Consider the following 18,383-nt stretch of genomic DNA (forward strand, 5'->3'; position numbering starts at 1 on the left):
CAGCTCTCTGAACTGGGGGATCGAGGAAGAGGCTGGGGGTGTGGGAAGAACGACAATTAGCACTGCAGATTTTAGCAATAATAAAGACTTACCAAATATTTCAGGTTCTCCTGGGCATATATGGCAGGGTTGCACTTTCCAGCTCCTTATAGTGAATGGAGTTATATGATAGGTGCAGGCCAATGATTTGTCAGTGGGAGTTACATGTTTCTCTTCTGGTTTAATTGTCAGTATAAGACTGCCCAGAATTTTCTTACCCACTGACATAGAGAAGGATAATATTCAAGATGGTAGCTACTCTGTGAGCCTGTATTCACAAAGATATATGCACCCCTATGCCTATTGCGGCATTATTCCTGGTGGCCAAGACATGGAAACAACCAAAGTGCCTTTCTATAGATGATTGGATAAAGAAGAAGTGGTACATATATACAATGGAATACTTACTCAGCTATAAGAAAAGGAAGATGAAGTACTGCCATTTGCGACAATGTGGATGGATGGATCTTGAGAATATTATGCTAAGTGAAATAAATCAGTCAGAAAAAGCTAAGAACCATATGACTTCACTCATATGTGGGATATAAAACTGAAATGCATAGACAACAGAATGGTGGTTACCAGAGGAAAGGGGGTGGGGGAGTAGTAAAGGTTGAAGGTGAGCAAATATATGGTGACAGAAGATTATTTGACTTTGGGTGATGGGCACACAATGCAATATACAGATTTTGTATCATATAAATGTACATTTGAGACCTCCATAATCTTATTAACCAATGTCACCCCAATAAATTTTTAAAACATATTTTTATTTATTTCAGGGAGAGGAAAGGAGATGGAGACACAAAGAAACATCAACGATGAGAGAGAATCATGAGAATCATTGGTCAACTGCCTCCCACAAGCCCCCTACTGGGGATCAAGCCTAAAACCTGGGCATATGCTCTGACCTGGAATCAAACCATGACCTCCTGGTTCATAGGTCCATGCTTAACCATTGAGCCACACCAGCCGGGGTCACCCCAATAAATTTAATTTAAAAAAGAGAATGTTCTGAAAGGATTATTTACACAGATGCAGCCAAGATTTAAAAAACATAGCAAAGCACGGCGGCTAGAAACCAGCACATACTGATACTCATGGTCTCTCACATTTCTGCACATCTCATTTTGTTAGTTCTTCCTGGTGGTACAATTTCCTCAACTTACCTAGAAAGTCAGATGCAGATAAAAATGTTTTAGCACTGTCCAAGATGATCTCACACAATATATTACCTAGTTCAACAGGTCTTATTTATATTTTGTCTATTACCTAAGAAACTGTTTAAAATATTATTGGTAATTAATCAGATATATTGAATTTTGTAATCCTAATATTAGTATTAATAATAGTAGTAATAATACAAGTGACACTTTTTAAAGTGTTTTATCTTTATAAGATAGTTTGTCTACTTTGTCTATTTTCTTAAAATCACAGCTACTATAATTTACCATTTGGTGGTTGCATGAACAAATTGTGGAGTATGCATATGATGTAATACTACTATATTCATATGATGGAATGAAAAAGAACAAACAACAGAATGGGTGAATGTCAGAAGCATTGTGCTAAGCAAAAGCAGCCAGACACAAAGAGCACATGCTGAATAATTCCATTACATGAAATTCTAGAAGAGATAAAGCTATATAAACAAAAAACAGATCAGTGGTTGCTAGAAGCCAAGAGTGGGGAAACAAGATTGTCTACTGAGGGACACAATGGAACTTTTAGGAGTAATGCACATGTTCTCCTAATATATGATTAGTAATGCACATGTTCTCCCAATATATGATTGTGGTCATGGTTGCTTGGCTGTCAAAACTATACACTTATAATTGGTGAATTTTATTTCATGTAAATTATACCACAATAAATCTGACTTAAAAAGACTTCTTAGGAGCTATGAATGCATCACTTCTGGCCTGATAGATGAGAAAATAAACCACCTTATACTTCAAGAGATTTAATTTAAGGGATTGGTTAGACAGGTGTGAAAGGCCTGAAAGAATAAATAAATAGCACTGAGATAACCAAAATCTATAACTGGAGGAACTATTACAGCCCCTAAAGCTGAGGGAACAAAATGGAACTGGTATCTGTAAGCTCAGAGAAAGGACCTCTCAGAGCTGTGGGTGAAGAAACCTCTGAGGAAGGAGTGCCCCTGGTTACTGCTGGTGTTTCTGCAAAGATGGAAGAGAATGGGTTTTTTGAGGGTTGTAAAAGAGAGGAAACTGCTGCCACCAGGAGGAAGGGCTACTGCTGGGGCAATCTAGACAAGAAAAGGAAAAACAGAAGGGATTCATTCTTTTTCTGTCCCTTTTCTATCCTCCAATCTCTAGTGTCTCCTGTTGGCGGAAACTACCAGGCACCCAGCTGTGAAAAGAGAAATTTTGTTCCCAGAGTCTAATCTCAGTATCAGAGAACAAATTACAGGAGGTATGGATATGGAGCTGAAAGACGACAGGTAAATGACACCTCTCATTTATCCTACTTTTAATAATATTAAGATTAATCTGTAATTTCAGGTGGTTTCTGCCTATCCCTCTATTATTAAATTCCCAACCAATGTTTCATTTAATGATTTTTAACATCCATTGCTTAGTGTTACATAGATAAATTCTTTCATTTGGGGTTATGACACAGCAATTTTCTGATTTTAGCATTCTTTGTGAATCTATTAGGTGGAATTCTATAAAGAAGAATGTACTCTCATCAACTATTTAGTTAACCTGAAATACAGTTTGTACTAGAAAAACCTTGATTATATCTCTTCATCAATTTATAGAGTTGGTGACCTGATAACCTCCGAAGATGATTATTTTGGAGGTTTTTGTTAATATTAGAAACTCATCACTTTTGTTTATATCTTTGATTTTTTTTTTAATCCATGGCAGGCATTATTCTTTTTGATATTCAGATTGTCTCATTTTAGGCAACTAGGAGCATTCATGGTATTTTTTTCGGTATTTTTTATTTATTCTGGATTATTCTTGTAAAAATGTCAAGTATGTCCAATTTAATTCTATCCCTCTCATTTGACTCTAAATCTCTCACATCTTGGAAGAAATTTGCAATTTATTTTGTTCTTTCCCCCTTTAGTAAGTTGCTAATAAACAGTTGCATTGTCTGGTATTGAGCCACCTTACAATCTTAAATGGCCTCTCGACAGTTCAAACAATTTTAAAGCCAATTTTAATTACAAAATGTAACGAAGTTGTTTACCTCTAACCAAATCTGCAAGTCCAGTCTTGAAATCTTGGGCATTATTCCCCACTTAGGGGAGAAGAAAGAAAGGAAATGCCAGTGCAAAAAGTAAATATAACAGGATTATGCAATCTGAAAGGAAATACCTTAAGATTTAAATCAGTGTATGTTTTTCTAAAATAAAATATCCAAATAATTTTCCTAATTTAGGATTCAGTTTAGCTCTTACTGTTGAAACGATGACATGCAAGTATAGCATGTGGGAGCAGCTAGACATGGATTCTGGGACTCACCTTCTTAAGGAAGCCTCTTTTTCCTCCAGAAAGAGTTACCAGTCTTTCGTCTGCATTAACACTTCGTTCATATATAGGTAAATAAATTGATAAATTACAACACCTCCAGCCAGATGCCCAGTCTGAAACTTGGGGTGATTTCTTAAGCTTCTCCTTCCCCTCTGAGTGCTATTGATGTGACTTCTTAAAACCTCTCCAATCCTTGCCCTCTTTTTCCCTCCACTACTCCTATAATTTAGACTTTTAGCTTAACTAACTTTTATTCTCCTCAACACCTCTAGTCTTCATGATATTATCAGAGTAATCTTTCTAAAAATTGATTATTTCACAGCCCTTGATTAAAATCCTTAAAAAGCTCCTTGTTACCTTTAGAAAAAATTTCTTAACATGGAATAGAAGGCCCTTCATGACCTTCCCTCTGTTTAACCATCTGTCTCCTTCCTGCCTCCTGTCATCCTCAGGCCCTCTCAAGTCCCGTACCCAATGCTCTAGCAGTACTAAAAATGGGCAGAGCTGACTGTATTTGAGCAAAGATGTGTTTCTTCTATTTAGAACAACCTTCTTCTCTTCCTTCAAATAGTTAATGAAGATTCATTCTTCAAAAGTCAGCCCTGATATCACCTCCTTTTACTTGATTTCCTTCACACCCAAAGTAGATTAACTCCCTCCACAACCCCATGTGGTTTTAGGGCAGACTTACCATCACCACAGTGATCACTGTGCTATGTGACATTGACTGTCTCTCATGAACATACTCATGCATTTCATCTTTACCCCAGCAAGCAACACCATCCTTTACTATACCCTCAATGAATGTTTGCTGAGAGAACAGATTAGTTATTGAATAATCTGAACCGAGCATTTTCCAAACATTTTTTTTCCAAACTGTTTATACCACTTTATTTATACCACCACCAAAAATATAACTGAGTTCTCTGTTGTAACACTTCCTCATTAACCCTTGATATGTCACACTTTGATCGCCCTGGCCAGTGTGGTCAGTTGGTTGGAGCATCGTCGCGGGCACCAGAAGGGTCCAGGGTTCATCCCGGATCAGGACAATATTGCAGGCAACCGATCTCTCTCTCTCTCCCTCTTGTTCCCAGCACTCTCTCCCCTCCTTAAATCAATGAAGCATGTTCTCAGGTTAAAATAAATAAAGAAATAATAAGTAAAATGTAAAAAACTGTGCTGGGTCTGTGGTGGCATCTCTTTATAGTTTTTAATATCTTTTTTCAATATATTTTTATTGATTTCAGAGAGGAAGGGAGAGGGAGAGATAGAAACATCAATGATGAGAGAGAATCATTGATTGGTTGCCTCCTGCATGCCCCCTACTGGGGGTCAACCCCCCCCCCCAACCCAGGCATGTGCCCTTGATCGAAATCAAACCCAAGACCCTGCAGTCTGCAGGTGAAGGCTCTATTCACTGAGCTAAACCAACTAGGGCCAGTTTTTAATATCTTTAATGTGCTAATAGATGTAGTGTTAAGAGAAGCCTTTCCCTTTACATATTAGTATACTTATTAACATTTCCTGAATCAGCAAATGCAAAGGCCCTGCAGTTAGACTTTTTCAGGGAACAGTAAGAAAAGCAGTGAGTCTGGAGAAAGATGCAGAACTGTAGTTAAGATCTTGGAATCAGAACCAAAGCTGCCAATGGTTCTCAAATTTTGGTATTTATATGAAAATCCACTTTGTTTGTTAAAATTGAATACTCTGGGGTTGCATTCCCCGGAAATTCTTTTTTAATGTTTTTTTCTTTATTTTATTTTTTCCCATCACCATTTATCCCCCTATACCCTCTTCTACCACCCCAGCCCCATTACAATCACCACAATGTTGTTCTCTCTATGAATTCTTTTTAATTTTTTTTTTTTATATATTTTGGTCAACCCCTCCACTCCCCCATCCCGACCCTAATCACCAGTACTGTCTGCCTATTCTTTATCTATGACCCAGAAATTCTGATTCAGTAGTTCAGAGCTTGGGACATAATATCTATATTTAAAAGTAATGATCTCAAGTTATTCTGACGTAGTTGGTTTTTCAGTCCACCGAATGAGAAACACTGTTTACATGTTATGGTTCCAACATTGTTACATATTACAGTGCAAATTATGAGACTGGCTACTTTGCGATTTTCTAACTTTGTGGCTATGTACAATAGCATTTTACAATATTAAAATTAAGCCCACTTGGAGAAGTTTAAGACCTACTTTGCAATAGGTGAAGACCTCTGATCATGATGCAAAACCAAGGATAATCATGAGCAAGTGATATGGAGAAAGAGCGTTAGTGTTGCTTTCTGAAGAAGTGAATTTGACACTCAGCTGTGTCATCTTAGACAAACCCCTTAACCTCCCTGAGTTTCCATTTCTCACCTAAAATTATATTTTATTATACTTATCCTACCAACCTTGCAAACTAAGGTCAAAATGACAGAATGACAAAGTAATAATAATACAAAAGTAAGATCCAGTCATTTTAGAGGAATAATTGTTTTTGAGTGACACACTTGCCTCAATTAAATAAATAATATTTAGCCTCAGAGGCATTTGTTTTTTGGAATACTCCTAGCAGCGTCCTATTAAAAGGAAAACTTTAAGAGCATTTTACAGTTTAAACAACATTGCAAGGAAAACCTTGAGTGACGTGACAAAGGATACAAAATTAATTTAGCAATCAGACCAGGATTCAAGTCTTCTGATTACTAGTCCAGGTCACTTTCCACACCATACTTAGTTGTCTTTCTCATTCTTTATTATAGTCCATAGGCCAAATGATTCTGACACGTAGCCGAGTTTGAGCACCACTGCTCTGCTGCATTAGGTGTGGTGGTGGGAATTCTTTTTACCTTTTATTGCACTTACTTGATAAACAACTTTATTGAGGTATTGCTAGTATTCACATACCACACAATTCACCAATCTAAACTGTACAGTTCAATGATTTAGTGTAATCACAGAGGCGTGCAATCATCACCACAATCAATTTCCGTCTTCACATCTTCATCACCCGAAAAGAAACCCCATACCTGACAGCCGTCATCCTCCCTTCTCCCCTCCTCGCAGCCTCTGGCCATCACTAATCTGTAAGCCCTGCCTATTCAAGACCCCTCCTATAAACGACACCACACAATATGCAGCCTTTGGGGATCGTCTTCTTTCACTTAGCCGGTTTTCAAGGTGTGTTTATTGTTTTAAAATTATGCAGTGGTTCTCAACCTTCTGGCCCTTTAATACAGTTCCTCATGTTGTGACCCAACCATAAAATTATTTTCATTGCTACTTCATAACTGTGATGTTGCTGCTGTTATGAATCGTAATGTAAATATCTGATATGCAGGATGGTCTTAGGCGACCCCTGTGAAAGGGTCGTTCGACCGCCAAAGGGGTCGCGACCCACAGGTTGAGAACCGCTGAATTATAGGGTAACTTGTAGAGACAGTTTAGAAATAAAGGGGGTGGGATCACCCACAATCCCGTTCTAATACAATCAATGACATGCTTTTCTTTCCTTTTTCTCTCCTCTGCAGGGGCGCTTGGATCGGACTGGAATAGTAGGAAGGATGCCCCTCCCCGCCACCAGCTCCCCGCACCTCGCTCAGCTCAGCTGGGCACCCGCTGCCGAGGGCGGAGCGGCCCCGCCCCTCCCCGCCGGCGCCCCGCTTGCGTCACGGCGGGCGCCGCAGACCCCCTCCTCCCCGCCGGGTCGCGGCGGCTTTGACAGAGCGCGATGGCGGCGGCCGCGGCGGCAGGGGTCCCGGCGACCGTGTCGGGGAAGCCCGAGTTCTACCAGCTCCTGAAGAACCTCATCAACCCCAGCTGCATGGTGCGGAGGCAGGCCGAGGAGGTCTACGAGAACATCCCGGGGCTGTGCAAGACGACGTGCCTCCTGGATGCCGTCCGGAACCGGAGAGCAGGTTACGAGGTGAGACAAATGGCTGCCGCGCTGCTCCGGCGGCTTTTGTCCTCGGGGTTTGAAGAAGTCTATCCCAACTTGCCCGCCGACGTGCAGAGGGACGTCAAGATCGAGCTGATCCTGGCCGTGAAGTTGGAGACGCATGCCAGTATGCGGAAAAAGCTCTGTGATATTTTTGCCGTGCTGGCGAGGAATCTGATCGACGAGGAGGGCACGAACCACTGGCCGGAAGGTCTGAAGTTCCTGATCGATTCGATCTACTCCAAAAATGTGGTTCTGTGGGAGGTGGCGCTTCACGTTTTCTGGCACTTCCCCGGAATTTTTGGGAACCAAGAGCGGCATGATTTGGATATCATCAAACGGTTGTTGGACCAGTGTATCCAAGATCAAGAGCATCCGGCCATCAGGACATTATCCGCCAGAGCTGCGGCTACGTTTGTGCTTGCCAATGAGAATAACTTCGCCCTTTTCAAAGACTTTGCAGACTTGCTTCCTGGAATCTTACAGGCTGTGAATGACTCTTGCTACCAGGATGACGACTCCGTGCTAGAATCCCTTGTCGAGATTGCAGATACTGTGCCTAAATACCTGGGTCCTTATTTAGAAGATACTCTGCAGTTGAGTCTAAAGTTATGTGGAGACTCTCGGCTTAGTAATCTGCAACGCCAGCTGGCCCTTGAAGTAATAGTGACCTTGTCTGAAACTGCAACCCCAATGTTGAAGAAATATACAAATATTATTGCACAGGCAATTCCTCATATATTAGGAATGATGGTTGATCTACAGGATGATGAGGACTGGGTAAATGCCGACGAAATGGAAGAAGATGACTTTGACAGCAATGCAGTTGCTGCTGAGAGTGCACTAGACAGACTGGCCTGTGGGCTGGGTGGAAAACTTGTCTTACCAATCACTAAGGAGCATATCATGCAGATGCTTCAGAGCCCTGACTGGAAATACCGACATGCTGGATTAATGGCCTTATCTGCCATTGGAGAAGGATGCCACCAACAAATGGAACCAATTCTAGATGAAATGGTTAACTCTGTTTTGCTTTTTCTTCAGGATCCTCATCCAAGGGTAAGGGCTGCCGCCTGTATTACGCTTGGACAGATGGCTACAGATTTTGCACCTAATTTCCAAAAGAAATTCCACGAAACAGTGATTGCAGCTCTGTTGCGTACCATGGAAAATCAAGGTAATCAGCGTGTGCAATCACATGCAGCTTCTGCGCTCGTTATTTTTATTGAAGACTGCCCCAAATCCTTGCTAGTTTTATATTTGGATAGTATGGTGAGAAATCTACATTCCATCTTGGTGATTAAACTTCAAGAGTTGATTCGGAATGGAACTAAGTTGGCCTTGGAACAGCTTGTGACAACTATTGCCTCAGTTGCAGATACAATAGAAGAAAAGTTTGTTCCGTATTATGATATATTTATGCCATCACTAAAGCACATTGTTGAGCTTGCTGTTCAAAAGGAACTCAAGCTTCTGAAAGGAAAAACTATTGAATGCATTAGCCATGTTGGTCTTGCTGTTGGGAAAGAAAAATTTATGCAAGATGCATCAAATGTGATGCAGCTATTACTGAAGACACAATCAGATTTAAATAATATGGAAGATGATGACCCTCAGACCTCTTATATGGTTTCAGCATGGGCTAGAATGTGTAAAATTCTTGGAAGTGATTTTCAACAGTACCTTCCACTGGTTATTGAGCCTCTTATTAAGACTGCTTCAGCTAAACCTGATGTTGCTCTCTTAGATACACAAGATGTGGAGAATATGAGTGATGACGATGGCTGGCAATTTGTAAATCTTGGAGATCAGCAAAGTTTTGGAATTAAAACCTCAGGACTTGAAGCAAAAGCAACTGCTTGCCAGATGTTGGTTTACTATGCTAAGGAATTAAGGGAAGGACTTGTGGAATATACAGAACAAATTGTAAAGCTGATGGTTCCTTTACTGAAATTTTACTTCCATGACAATGTTCGAGTGGCAGCAGCTGAGTCCATGCCATTTCTCCTGGAATGTGCAAGAATTCGTGGCCCAGAGTATCTTGCACAGATGTGGCAATTCATATGTGATCCCTTAATCAAGGCTATTGGGACTGAACCTGATACAGATGTACTCTCAGAAATAATGAGTTCTTTTGCCAAGTCCATTGAAGTAATGGGAGATGGCTGCCTTAATGATGAACACTTAGAAGAACTGGGAGAAATATTGAAAGCAAAACTTGAAGGGCACTTTAAAAACCAAGAATTGAGACAGGTTAAAAGACAGGAAGAAAACTATGACCAACAGGTTGAAATGTCCTTGCAAGATGAGGATGAATGTGATGTTTACATTTTGACCAAAGTGTCAGATATTTTGCACTCATTATTTAGTACTTACAAAGAAAAGATTTTGCCATGGTTTGAACAGCTGCTTCCATTAATTGTAAATCTAATTTGTTCTAGTAGGCCATGGCCAGATAGACAGTGGGGATTGTGCATATTTGATGATATTATAGAGCACTGTAGCCCAACCTCATTTAAATATGTAGAATATTTTCGGTGGCCAATGCTACTAAATATGCGAGATAATAACCCTGAAGTCAGACAAGCTGCTGCTTATGGCCTGGGTGTTATGGCACAGTTTGGTGGAGATGATTATCATTCTTTATGTTCAGAAGCTGTTCCACTGCTGGTAAAAATTATTAAGTGTGCAAATTCTAAAACCAAAAAAAATGTCATTGCTACAGAGAACTGTATCTCAGCAGTAGGCAAGATTTTGAGGTTTAAGCCTAACTGTGTAAATGTAGATGAAGTTCTTCCACACTGGTTGTCATGGCTTCCACTGCATGAGGATAAAGAGGAAGCTATTCAGACTTTCAGTTTTCTCTGTGACTTAATTGAAAGTAACCACCCAGCTATACTTGGTCCAAATAATTCCAATCTTCCCAAAATAATCAATATAATTGCAGAAGGAAAAATTAATGAGACTATTAGCTATGAAGATCCATGTGCCAAACGCCTAGCTAATGTTGTGCGCCAGGTACAGACTTCTGAAGAATTGTGGTTGGAATGTATATCCCAACTTGATGATGAGCATCAGGAAGCCTTACAGGAGTTGCTGAATTTTGCTTGAAGCACTTTAATACCACTTGAATATCATCTACCATAAAAGCAACTCCAAATAAGTGTTGTGAATGGATTCCATTGTAATTGAGAGAACTGTTTTTCCCCCCTGCTAAGCAGTTTGTATTCCTTCCCCATGTTTCTCCAGGATTAGCCAGTGTTATAACCTTCTGTTCACCTTGCATGTTTTATCTCGTAATCATAGATCTTGGTGATGACCTGTGCTTCCACTGTCTTAGAATGTTTTTTCTCTTTCCCCTAGTTGATGTGAAGTATATAAATTGTTGCTATTTGTCTGAATTATTGATGCTGAGCAAGCATTATACTTGGTGTCAGGATGTCATACTGCCTATCACAAGATGCTAAGAGCTCACAGAGTTAGGACAGGAGAACTTCCAGGACAAACATCTTTGTAATTATGGGTGAAGAATACAGTGGCAGGCTTAGTCCTCCTTGATTAATAGTCCTGGTTTTCATGGTAATAGGAAAATGCTGAACTTGGGAGAGAGTTTTGAGCTATTGCAGTGGATGTGGGGCATTTTCTCTATATTATGTATGAACTTTTTCACAATGCCTTCCTCAGAACTGGGTGAAACATCCACATTCTACTTCCAGCTGAGAGTTATGAGAACTTTAGAATTTTCTTAGACTGGTCTCTGTTAAGTTATCTAGGACTCTTAAGAACCATGTTTACTGAAAAGGGTATCCTGACATCTAACATTGGTAGCATGTAACCTACTGTAATAACACAGTTTGACAAATGGAAAGTAATATTTGTGGGAGTCATTAAATGTTATGTATTTGAGCAGAATATTGTATTGTGTATGTATGCTATTTTTCCCCTCCAAAGCAGCTCAACAAGAAGAGAAGACCTAATTTAAAGTGGAGTTTAAATAGATTTCTGTTTTGAAGAAGTTCTTAATAAATGCTATAGTAGCACTAAAGCTACTATTGTGAAAATGAAAGGAAAGCAAAATTAATATTATCTTTAGACATGAAAATGTAAACAGCTTTGAGACCAGTCATTTAGCATTAGATGTGCATTATAAGAAAACAGTACTAGAAATGTAGGGTTAATTATATTATTTGGAATGTCAGTCTTTAATGTTGAGCTTTTGTAGGGTAGAAAAAAAGCTTTCTACTCAACAAATCATTGATCCAAAATTTAAAAATAAATACATCTATCATAATTTCCTGGTACTATTGTGAGTACTGTATATGTAAACTATTTAGCAAGTACTGGTAAGTGCTTAATAAATGGTAGCTATTATTGCTGTTGTTTGTACTTCTGTTTTTTAATGGTTTAGAATGCCTTTACATTAAAATGTCCTTGATTTTCCACCTACCAGTTCAGATAAACAGGCCATCTAGGCCATTGTGGTCAGAAATATGAAGGTGAAATTTTAGGTAAGCAATTCCTGTCCATTCCGTACAATTATTTAATTAAGGGGGGAAAGCAAAGGACATTAATTACAGTATAGTCACAATTTTAAGTTTATTTAAGATAAATTAAAAAATATACAAATAAATAGAAAAATCCCACCACAAAATATTAATAGAGTTTTTCTCTGGGTAATGGGATTAAATGACAATTTTTTTCTTGGAACTTACCTACAATCAACATATTTCTTATATATACATATTTTAGGTTCAAGGACCCAATCACAATAATCTTGGCTTCTCCATGACCTATGGCTTAGGTTCCTTCAACTCAGCCATACTTCTTTATCTTAATATTCCTTAATTAAGAAGCCCTTGATCAACATTTCTTGCAATTTCCTACACTCTTGTGCATGCACAGTTGGAAATTCTGCCAGATGACTAGTAATTAGGCCCCTGGAGAATTTTGAAATATGACAGACCTAGATTTGAAATTTGGCAACCTAAGCATCAGATTCTTTTTTTTTTTTGAAGCATCAGATTCTTTATCTGTAAAATAGACACAATACCTAGCTGATAGGATTGTTGTGAGAATTAAAGGAGATAATGAATATAAAGTGTTTAGTACAGGGTTCAACAAATGCAAACTAATGTATTGGAGAGTCCTGAAATAGGGTTGGTGGCTAAAGAGGAAGGGGGTTATTTGCTGGTGTAGGGTGGGTCCAGATTTTTGGGATTTGTCAAAGGAAATGAGGGATGTCCAGTCAGACACTTTTTTGGTCGCCAGTTGCTGAAATAGTTTCCTGCCTTTGTACCTGTGAGCTGAAGTACATCTATAGGTTTTGAGGAGAGAATGCTGTAAGTGCCTAATAAATTGCAAATGTCTTGAAAGGTCCATATTAATGAGAAACAATCTCAAGAGTCAGAATATCTGACCATTTAGTTAAATAGCTGTTACTTTAAAAAAGGTATATTTCTCATTCTAAATAGAAAGTATTATGTGCATCTTTCAAATAGAACATGGGAAAACAGTAATGTCTGCTTTATGGAACCATTAATTCCTTTCTACCCACTTATTTTTAAGCAATGTGAAAATTAGTGTGAAGGATGAGTCCACTTTTAAGATATCTAAACAGTAATTATATAATGTGTAGTGAGATTACAAGGCCATGCTAATGACTACTTAATAGCTAACTAATGCTATACAGATTAGACTTGAAATATCTGAAAACTTTTTAGTCCCGAGGATATATTTTTTTAATGAGGTTCCATTCCCCTCCTTTATTCTTAGTAAATATCAAGAATCAAAAATGTGGAAATATGTTTTTCCATTTTAATGAAAAACATAAGGTTTCCAAAATAGGAATTGATGTTAAGAACTGGAGTTTCAGAAATCCGAGTTCTGCAAATTATCTTGTCTCTTGCATGTGCACATATGTTTCAGTTAGTCTAGTTATTAAACCTCCTTTTTACACTTTTCAAAATTCTAATTTATATTTAAAACCCGGCAGTCACAATGGGAAAGAAACTGTGCAAAGAAAAGGTAAATTTTACAGTAGGATAGGATTTACATTTTGTGTCTTCTTACTTTTCATCTGCTATTAACAAAAGTTATCTAGCAAGCTCCTTCGGGAATAATTTTAGTTTTTAGGGCTAGTAAGGGGCTATCGCAAAAGAAACAATCCTCCCGCAGTTCTGGCTCTCCGAAGCCCTTCGGCCTCTGCGCAGGCGCCTGGCTTCCCTCGCCACTCCGCCCTTAAAATCGTCTGCAAGTTGATGACATCATTGGTGCGCGCAACCTACCAGATCTCGGGACCTGTAGCTACGCCGGAGTCCCTGCTGTCGCGTAGCGGGGCGGGACACGAGGGGGTGGGGTTGTCTCAATGCGCGTGCGCATCGGGGATGGCGACGGCGACTCTTTCTTTGCCCCAGTGGGGGGGTGGAGTGGGGACCTGAGTGCCTCCCTCTTCTCTCTGCCCCTCCCCTTCCCTCCTCACCACCCCCCCAGCGCCAACCCGCCCAGCGGGGCTTCTAACTGACAGTTGTCGTCCAGCTCGGTCGGCGCGCCGCCTCCTCCTTGCCCGGGTCCCCCGCAGGTAGAGAGGGGCGGGAGGGGTGTGAGGGAGAGGAGGAGGAGGAGCCCGAGCCGCCGCGGCCCAGCGCTGCGGCCCCCTCCGGGGAGGCGAGAGGACCCGCACTTCGTCCTCGCCCCCTCCCCGTCCCCTCGCCGGCCCGGGAGGGGGTGGGGCGCCGAGGCCGCGGCGGCCCGGCCGGGCCCGGCGGGTGAAGCGCGGGCGGGGCGCGGAGGGGTGAGGCCGGCGAGGGCCGCGCGCGCCGCCGCCGCCGGGGGGAGGGGAGAGGAGGGCACCTAGGCTCTCCTCTTCTCTCCCCCATCCCCCGCGCGCCATGTAACCCCGCCCCGCTGGCGGCGAGCTCGAGACCCCCGCGCGCACGGAGCCGAGCCGGCTGCGGAGGAGAGCAAGGCCCGATGCGGCTGGGGCTGCGCGGTGCGGCGGCGCCCTGAGGAGGTGGCCCGCGCTCACGCGTCCCCCGGCGCCTCGAGCGGCCGCCCCGCATCGCCCAACCTGGGCCTGCCGGGGGCGTGAGCGCGCCCAAGACGCCGCGGGAGATGGAGCCGGCCGGGGAGGAGGAGAGGCCGCCGCCCGCAGTCGAGGAGGAGGACGAGGAGGAGGTGGCAGCGGCGGCCCCGGCCTCAGGGCCGGTCGGACGGAGGGGTGCCTCCTCGCGGGAAGACGCGGACGGCCCGGAGGAGGAGGCAGAGGAGGCGGCGGCGGCGGCGATGGTGGTCGGGGGCAGTGGCTGCAAGGAGCAGGAGTTGAGCTACGAGCTGCAGCAGGGCTACCGCATCCTGGGCGAGTTCCTGCAGGAGAAGCACCGCGGCCTCACCGCCCCCTTCCTGCAGCCTTTGGGGGGCGTTGCCGCCGGAGAGGAGGCGGCGGCGGCGGAGGGGCCGCGCGGCGGGGGCCGGGGCAGTCGCTCCGTCCCGCAGCCTCCCGGGCAGGGCCTGTGTCTGCTGAAGATGGAGGAGAAGTTCAGCAGCGGCCAGTACGGGGGCATCACCGAGTTCGTGGCGGACTTCAGGTCGATGCTGGAAACGTGCTACCGCCTGCACGGAGTGGACCACTGGGTCTCCAGGCAGGGCCAGAAGCTGGAGATGATGCTGGAGCAGAAGCTGGCGCTGCTCTCCCGGTGAGTGGACGCCGGCCCAGGTGGGACTGGCGGGCGGACACAAACACACCCTCACACGTGTCCGAGGAGGGGCTGGGCCAGGGGCCGGGGGGCGCCGCTGATAGGCGCGGAGTCGGGGCTGGGGAGCCCTGGGAGGAGCGGCCGCTCGGGGCGGGGGCCCGCAGGGGTGTGGCGGGGCGGGTGTGGGCGGACGAACCCCGCACCCAGGTGGGAAGAAGCGGAGAAGGGAGCCCAGGCCCGAACCAAAGAGCGGGCCAAGCTTGTAGATGTCAAGTAAAATGGTGCCCGTAGGGAGAAGGACAGGGGTAGGCGGAGGAAAAGTTTCAGTGGGAGGGAAGTTGTTGGATCCGTAGCTTTTAGAGTTTTTAGCGTGACAGTTTAAAAAAAATGTTTAGGATGAAATGGCGTTAGGAAAATTAATATTACCTCGTGTAAAAAGGTGGTAGTTTCATACCATTAAAAAATAGTATCGTTTTTCTACCCCATTGTCGGCCATCGGAGATTTATGGAGTTATTAAATGGTTAATGATTACTCTGGTGTACTCCTGATCTTTTCTCTCAGCTTCATCTCAGGAGACTGAACTTTTGCAATTATAGTGGGTGCATCAACGCAAAATTGTTAATACGTTTAGATATTTGTGTGTATTCTACCACAAATCATAGGCTCTTCAGGTGGCACCGTGCTGCTGGTGTACTCCACCCATATATCCAATTTAGTAAGAGGAAATAATGGAGGCTACTAAAACGTATAAATTTCTAATGATTACGTAATTTATACAAGCCAAATTAATTTCTCAAGTGGCAATTTTTTAGGAATAGAAAAATAATTGACTGTTGCTGAAAATAGTTGAATGGTAGTTTGACTCTTTACTAGCTGAAGTGAACTTGAACAAGTCCCTTTACTTCTTTGGCTTTAGTTTCATCATCTGTAAAATGGGGATAATAATAGTACCTACCTCATGGGATTGCTGTAGGATTAAATGAGTTACATGTAAAGTCAACAGTGCTGGTCCCATAGTGAGCCAAATATAAATGTTTATCTTTATAGTAGTAGTAGTTGAATAAAATGAATATTTTTCTCATATCTGAAACGGGGCATTCTACTAGTGTTTTTCTGGAGTAGTTGTTAATTTTTTGGTCCTTGATTTATAATTGTAATTTTAAAGTGATCTAATTTGTCAACTGGCTTCTTTATGCTGTTTTCACTACCACCAGTGACTTCTTTCATTGAAAACAGTAGGATTCTTCTTGAATCCTTTTATAAAGTAGAATTATTTGGTAACAATTATTCACAAATTTGCTTTGTAGATTACTCTATATACTCTTTTAGTAACATTATCCTTGTATGTAGTGTATTTGTTACCCTTGACTCCACAGTGTTTTGTAGACCGACATAAACTCAAGTTGATGTCACAAGATTTTAGATTGTGGAAGGACTCATAGATTTAATCTAATCCAAGTATCCAGTTTTATAGATGTAGAAATAGGATTTAGGATGAGGCAAGAGAATGGCCGTATGAAAGTGCTAAGAAGCAGCATATGGGTTTGAATGAATTACAGATATTTTCAAAAGCATTGTGTGTATAGTAAATAATTTTCTAGTCCCACAAAAGAGCAAGGGAGACTATTTCTCTTTCACATAAAGGTATATAAAGGTAAATTTCTAAATGCTTAGAATCAATCCCAGGGGCTTATGCTCATTCTGACATGATTTAATAGCATCCATACTTAGAATTTAAACTTATAAAGTCTCTTGTTTGTAAACATAATACATATGTGACATTATTTTAAGAGAGATAAAATTCTTGCATTTTAGTAGCAAAAAGTAATATGATGGTCTTAAACAGATAAAAGTTTTATAAATAATGGGTTTGTCAGACCACACTGGTTGATAATGGGAAGTCATTTCTTTTTATGTACTAGCCTACTCAATAAATGCTTTGAGTGGGCACAACTTTGAGAAAAAAGCATAGGTTGCAACTCTTCAGTATGCATTTAGGATATATAGATGTTCCAGAGCAATGTTCTGTAGACTGTCCATATAAATAAGATTTTCAGCAAATAGATGACCCAGATACCTTATATGTAAATAAGTGGTACATGGTATCTTAGTACTATAAAAAAAAACAATCATTTAGATATTATCACTTAAGGTATGTTGTGTGTTTTATTTACATTTGTATTTACTGATTTTAGAGAGAGAGGCAAGGAGAGAAACATCAATTTGTTGTTCCAGTTATTTATGCATTCATTGGTTGATTGTTATATGTTTCTTGACTGTGGATTGAACCCTCAACTTCGGCATATCGGGACAACGCTCTAACCAACTGAGCTACCCAGCCAGGGTTCATTTAAGTTTTGTCCTGTCTTTTGTTAGATATTCAATTAGCTCTTATTTTCAAATGTATAGTAAGAACTTTACATCTGCTTTATATACTAGTGAGTCCTTTAGTGAGCACAAGACAAGTTAGATTAGGTTAAAAGGATGCTATATCCTTTATAATAAAAGGCTAATGTGCAAATTGTCCCCTTGGGAGTTCAATTGACTGGGAGTTTGACCGCTCACTATGATGTGCACTGACCACCAGGGGGTGGCGCAGAATAAAGGAAGGCCCTGGCCAGCAGCTGGGGGAAGGAAGGCCCTGTTCGGCCCTGATCACCAGCCAGGCCTAGGGACCCTACCTGTGCATGAATTTCACTTACTGGGCTCCTAGTTAATATAGAACAGCCCAATGGAATTAGTACTTCGGACTCATTATATAACTTGAATCTCGATTGCTTCATCTGTGCTATGAGAGTGCTAGGCTAGATTTGTTGATTGTATATGAGGGTATCTGTCAGAGCAAGACATTCAAGTCCCTGAAATCAAAAGTTAAGTTCTCTGCTTTTAAATGGTTTATAGTTGAGTAGGGAAACGGAGACTTTAAAAAGATAATGATTCTGTAATGGATGTATAAACAAGGTACAGAGAAATTTAAGAGGAAGGAGACATAAATCTGAAGGGAAGGGACAATTGAGAGGAAGAAGGAGAAAGGGGAAAGAGACTACAGTACTTACAAGACATCAGATAGAAGTATACACTTGAACTGACTTTCTAAGTTGAATATTGCTGCTGGGATTTTTTTTGGAGGGTTTGAAATGAGCATTCCAGAATGCTGAACTTTAGTGAATGAAAGGTATGAAATAATATAATGTTTCTGGGAACTATAGT

The 18,383-nt window shown here is 41.6% G+C and overlaps 2 protein-coding genes across 2 annotated transcripts in view; both read left to right on the forward strand.

Annotated features, from left to right (window-relative positions):
• Nucleotides 1-7,224: 7,224 nt before the first annotated feature.
• Nucleotides 7,225-11,852, forward strand: RANBP6 (RAN binding protein 6). Its single transcript, XM_059656695.1, has one exon. The coding sequence runs from the start codon at nucleotides 7,275-7,277 to the stop codon at nucleotides 10,590-10,592; it is 3,318 nt and encodes a 1,105-aa protein (XP_059512678.1). The 5' UTR covers nucleotides 7,225-7,274; the 3' UTR covers nucleotides 10,593-11,852.
• Nucleotides 11,853-13,478: 1,626 nt separating this feature from the next.
• The window catches only part of KIAA2026 (KIAA2026 ortholog), a 108,855-nt gene continuing 103,950 nt past the window's right edge, over nucleotides 13,479-18,383 (forward strand). Inside the window, exons 1-3 of the mRNA XM_059658715.1 lie at nucleotides 13,479-13,505; nucleotides 13,607-13,808; nucleotides 14,488-15,172. Coding sequence (XP_059514698.1) covers nucleotides 13,479-13,505; nucleotides 13,607-13,808; nucleotides 14,488-15,172 — 914 coding nt within the window. The remainder of the gene's footprint in view (nucleotides 13,506-13,606; nucleotides 13,809-14,487; nucleotides 15,173-18,383) is intronic.

Source organism: Myotis daubentonii, chromosome 11, assembly GCF_963259705.1.
Source record: "Myotis daubentonii chromosome 11, mMyoDau2.1, whole genome shotgun sequence".
Taxonomy (NCBI): domain Eukaryota; kingdom Metazoa; phylum Chordata; class Mammalia; order Chiroptera; family Vespertilionidae; genus Myotis; species Myotis daubentonii.

Excerpts from the sequence above, each read along its gene's own strand:
- RANBP6 (XM_059656695.1), top strand. The coding sequence starts at position 7,275 with ATGGCGGCGGCCGCGGCGGCAGGGGTCCCGGCGACCGTGTCGGGGAAG.